The 2,602-nt window shown below is 45.3% G+C and overlaps 1 protein-coding gene across 1 annotated transcript in view; it reads right to left on the bottom strand.

Moving 5' to 3' along the window:
* Positions 1-2,602, bottom strand: part of IGDCC3 (immunoglobulin superfamily DCC subclass member 3) — a 66,529-nt gene that overhangs the window by 10,915 nt on the left and 53,012 nt on the right. Inside the window, exons 4-5 of the mRNA XM_069098279.1 lie at positions 1,525-1,655; positions 1-51 (exon numbers count right to left, since the gene is read on the bottom strand). The exon at positions 1-51 is cut by the window's left edge and continues 60 nt beyond it. Of these exons, the coding sequence (XP_068954380.1) occupies positions 1-51; positions 1,525-1,655 (182 nt within the window). The remainder of the gene's footprint in view (positions 52-1,524; positions 1,656-2,602) is intronic.

The following is a 2,602-nucleotide window of genomic DNA, read 5'->3' as shown; positions in this document are numbered from 1 at the left end:
TCTCAGGCCCCACGAGGATTGTGGGCTCCTTGTAGGCACTGGAGCCGGAGCCTGGAAAGACACCACCACATCCTCCCTTCTGACTTAGCTAAGAGCCACAGTAGGAATCACATTATCCCTGGACCCCAACTCTGACAACTCAGCATGCACAAACAACAGAAGCGGAGGCAAAACAAAGTTCTTCAAAAGACCCGTCCCACAGTCTAGAACTCAGGGAAAATATAGCCACCAACCATGAGAAGACAGTCTCAGAATGAACTCAGCTGTCCCCAGACAGCTCAGTGATGGAGAAGATATTTGAGTTTGGCAGTCAGCCCACCCTATCCCAAACCCCCGACTCCTGAGGCCCCAGACACCACTCTGAAGTTAGGGACACCTAGGGCATTCCAGGGATACTCTGATTGCCTCAGTCCAGGATGACCCAAAGTCTGGCCTCAAAGTTACCTCAATCTATCTATGCCTATGGTCCTAGACTTGTAAAGCACTTACATCTTATTTCATTTTATCCCCATAGTAGTTCCATGTGGTAGCTGCTATTACTGCCATTTTACAGATAAGGAACCTAAGACTGAGAAAGGCTAAGTGACTTGCCCAGGGTCACACAGTAAATATCTGAGGCAGGATTTGAAGTCAGGGTTTCCTGACTCCAAGGCAAATAGTCTATTCACTCCACCATCTAGTTGCCCAAGTTATATTATGTTGTATCCTGCCTCACAGGCAACTATATCACCCTGACCTCATCCCCTTGGGTCAAGCTGGTAATTAGGAGATGGGTTTCCTCTAGTAGAAACTCTCTGAGGGCAAGGATGATGTCTTCTCTTTCTTATGGATCTCCCACAGAAAGCAGGACAATGCTCTGAAAAGTAGGTGCTCAGTCTGTGCCTATTAACCACAGCATGGTTGTCAAATCTTTGAGGCCCCTTTACACTTTTAAAAATGATCGAGGACCCCAAAGTGCTTTCGTTCATATGAGCTATATCTGTGAAAAGTGAGTCTATCAGAAATGAGAACTTAGTATTGTCATGAAAATAGTTTTGACCTTGAGAATCCCCTGAAAGCATCTTGAGGACCCCCAGAAATCCCCAGAACACACTTGGAGAACCACTGAATTAGAGGGTATTTAGCAGCAAATGAATTAGTGAATGGAAGGAAACAAGGAATAGTCCATAAGAGGATCATCTCAGCAGAGAGGCTGGGGTCTAGTACAACCTGGTTGTTAGAAAGGTCCCTGTTTTTTGCTTAATTATTTATCTTTGTTATAAAGAAGAATTCAATCAATAAGTGGAAGGTTAGCTTGGTGTATTAATGACTGTGATATAAAAAGGCGTCCATAAGACTTTTGCAAAAAAACAAGATCTTAATTAGAGATCTAGCTATTAAAATTCTAATAATCATCATAATTAATAGGAAGGTAGTGGGTGAGAAGGGATTAGGGTAATTACCCAGGGGCCCTGGGAATCACGGATGAGGGCACGGGAAGTAGTTAGTTGGGGAAAAGGGGAAGAGCAGGTGAAACTCTCTCACCTGAAACAGTGAGGCTGGCTCCCCGGCTAACTCGGACACTGGCGATGTTGGAGGCCACGCAGTGAAAGATGCCACTGTCCTCAGCCCGAAGCCCTGTGATCTGCAGGACACCCTTGGGCAGCAGAGTATACCTGCCAGAGTCAGAGACAGAAACACACTCACTCATAGTCACAGATGCAAAGCCCAGGCAGGAAGCCAATCAGAGCCACAGGCAGAACTGTACAGGCATAGCCCAGATCCAAGAGATAGCCATGGCATTTTACAACTCAATGAGGTCAGAGAGAGAGAGAAAGGCCTCATATATGCAAAAAAAAATTTACAACAGAAAAGAAAGTAGCTTCCCATTGATTGGGGAATAACCAAAACTCATTGTACATGAATGTAATGGAATGTTAGACATAGGGACTGGACTAAGGAACTCTCAGGAGGGGAAAGTCCCTCTACCAATGCAGCCACTCCAATCCCTCCCTAGAAAGTTAAATTGGGGCTCTGAGAAGTGAAGGGCAAGGCTCCACAGTTATAAGAACCAGAGAAAGGTTTGAACTTGTTTCTTTGACTCTAGATTCAGCACTCATTCCAATATACCACATGACCTCGTCTTCTTCAAACCCTTAAGTCATTTTGTATCTATATCTTTTTTGCATTTATCATGGACAAAAGCTGGAACCCAGGGTCCCTTACTTCAAGTTCAGTCTTCTTTTCACTATAATTAGATATTAACTAAGGTTCCAAAGGATCTCATCTGCACCCCACTTTCCGCAGCCTCCTTTTGCACCCTTAATGCAACTCACAGACTTGGAGAGTTGCCTAGGGAACTGAGAGGGAGGGAGAAATGGACAGAAAGAGTGAGATAAAGGGGGACAGAAGTAGGGAAAGGGAGGAAGGGGAATGACAGAGAGAGACAGAGAGAGAGAGTCTGAGAGACAGACTAAAGAGGGAGAGATGAGAGACAGAGAGACAGAGACAGAGAGACAAAGAGAGACAGAGACAGAGAGAAACAGAGAAAGAGAGGGAGGGAGAGAGGGAGAGAAGGAGATATGGAGAGAGGGAGAGAGAGAGGGAGAGAGAGAGGGAGAGA

This window comes from Petaurus breviceps, unplaced genomic scaffold (assembly GCF_028583685.1).
Source record: "Petaurus breviceps papuanus isolate PSGF00001 unplaced genomic scaffold, PetGlider_PUasm1.0 37, whole genome shotgun sequence".
In the NCBI taxonomy this organism is placed as follows: domain Eukaryota; kingdom Metazoa; phylum Chordata; class Mammalia; order Diprotodontia; family Petauridae; genus Petaurus; species Petaurus breviceps.
Note: the sequence above shows the minus strand (reverse complement) of the source record. Positions and strands in the feature narration are given on the sequence as shown.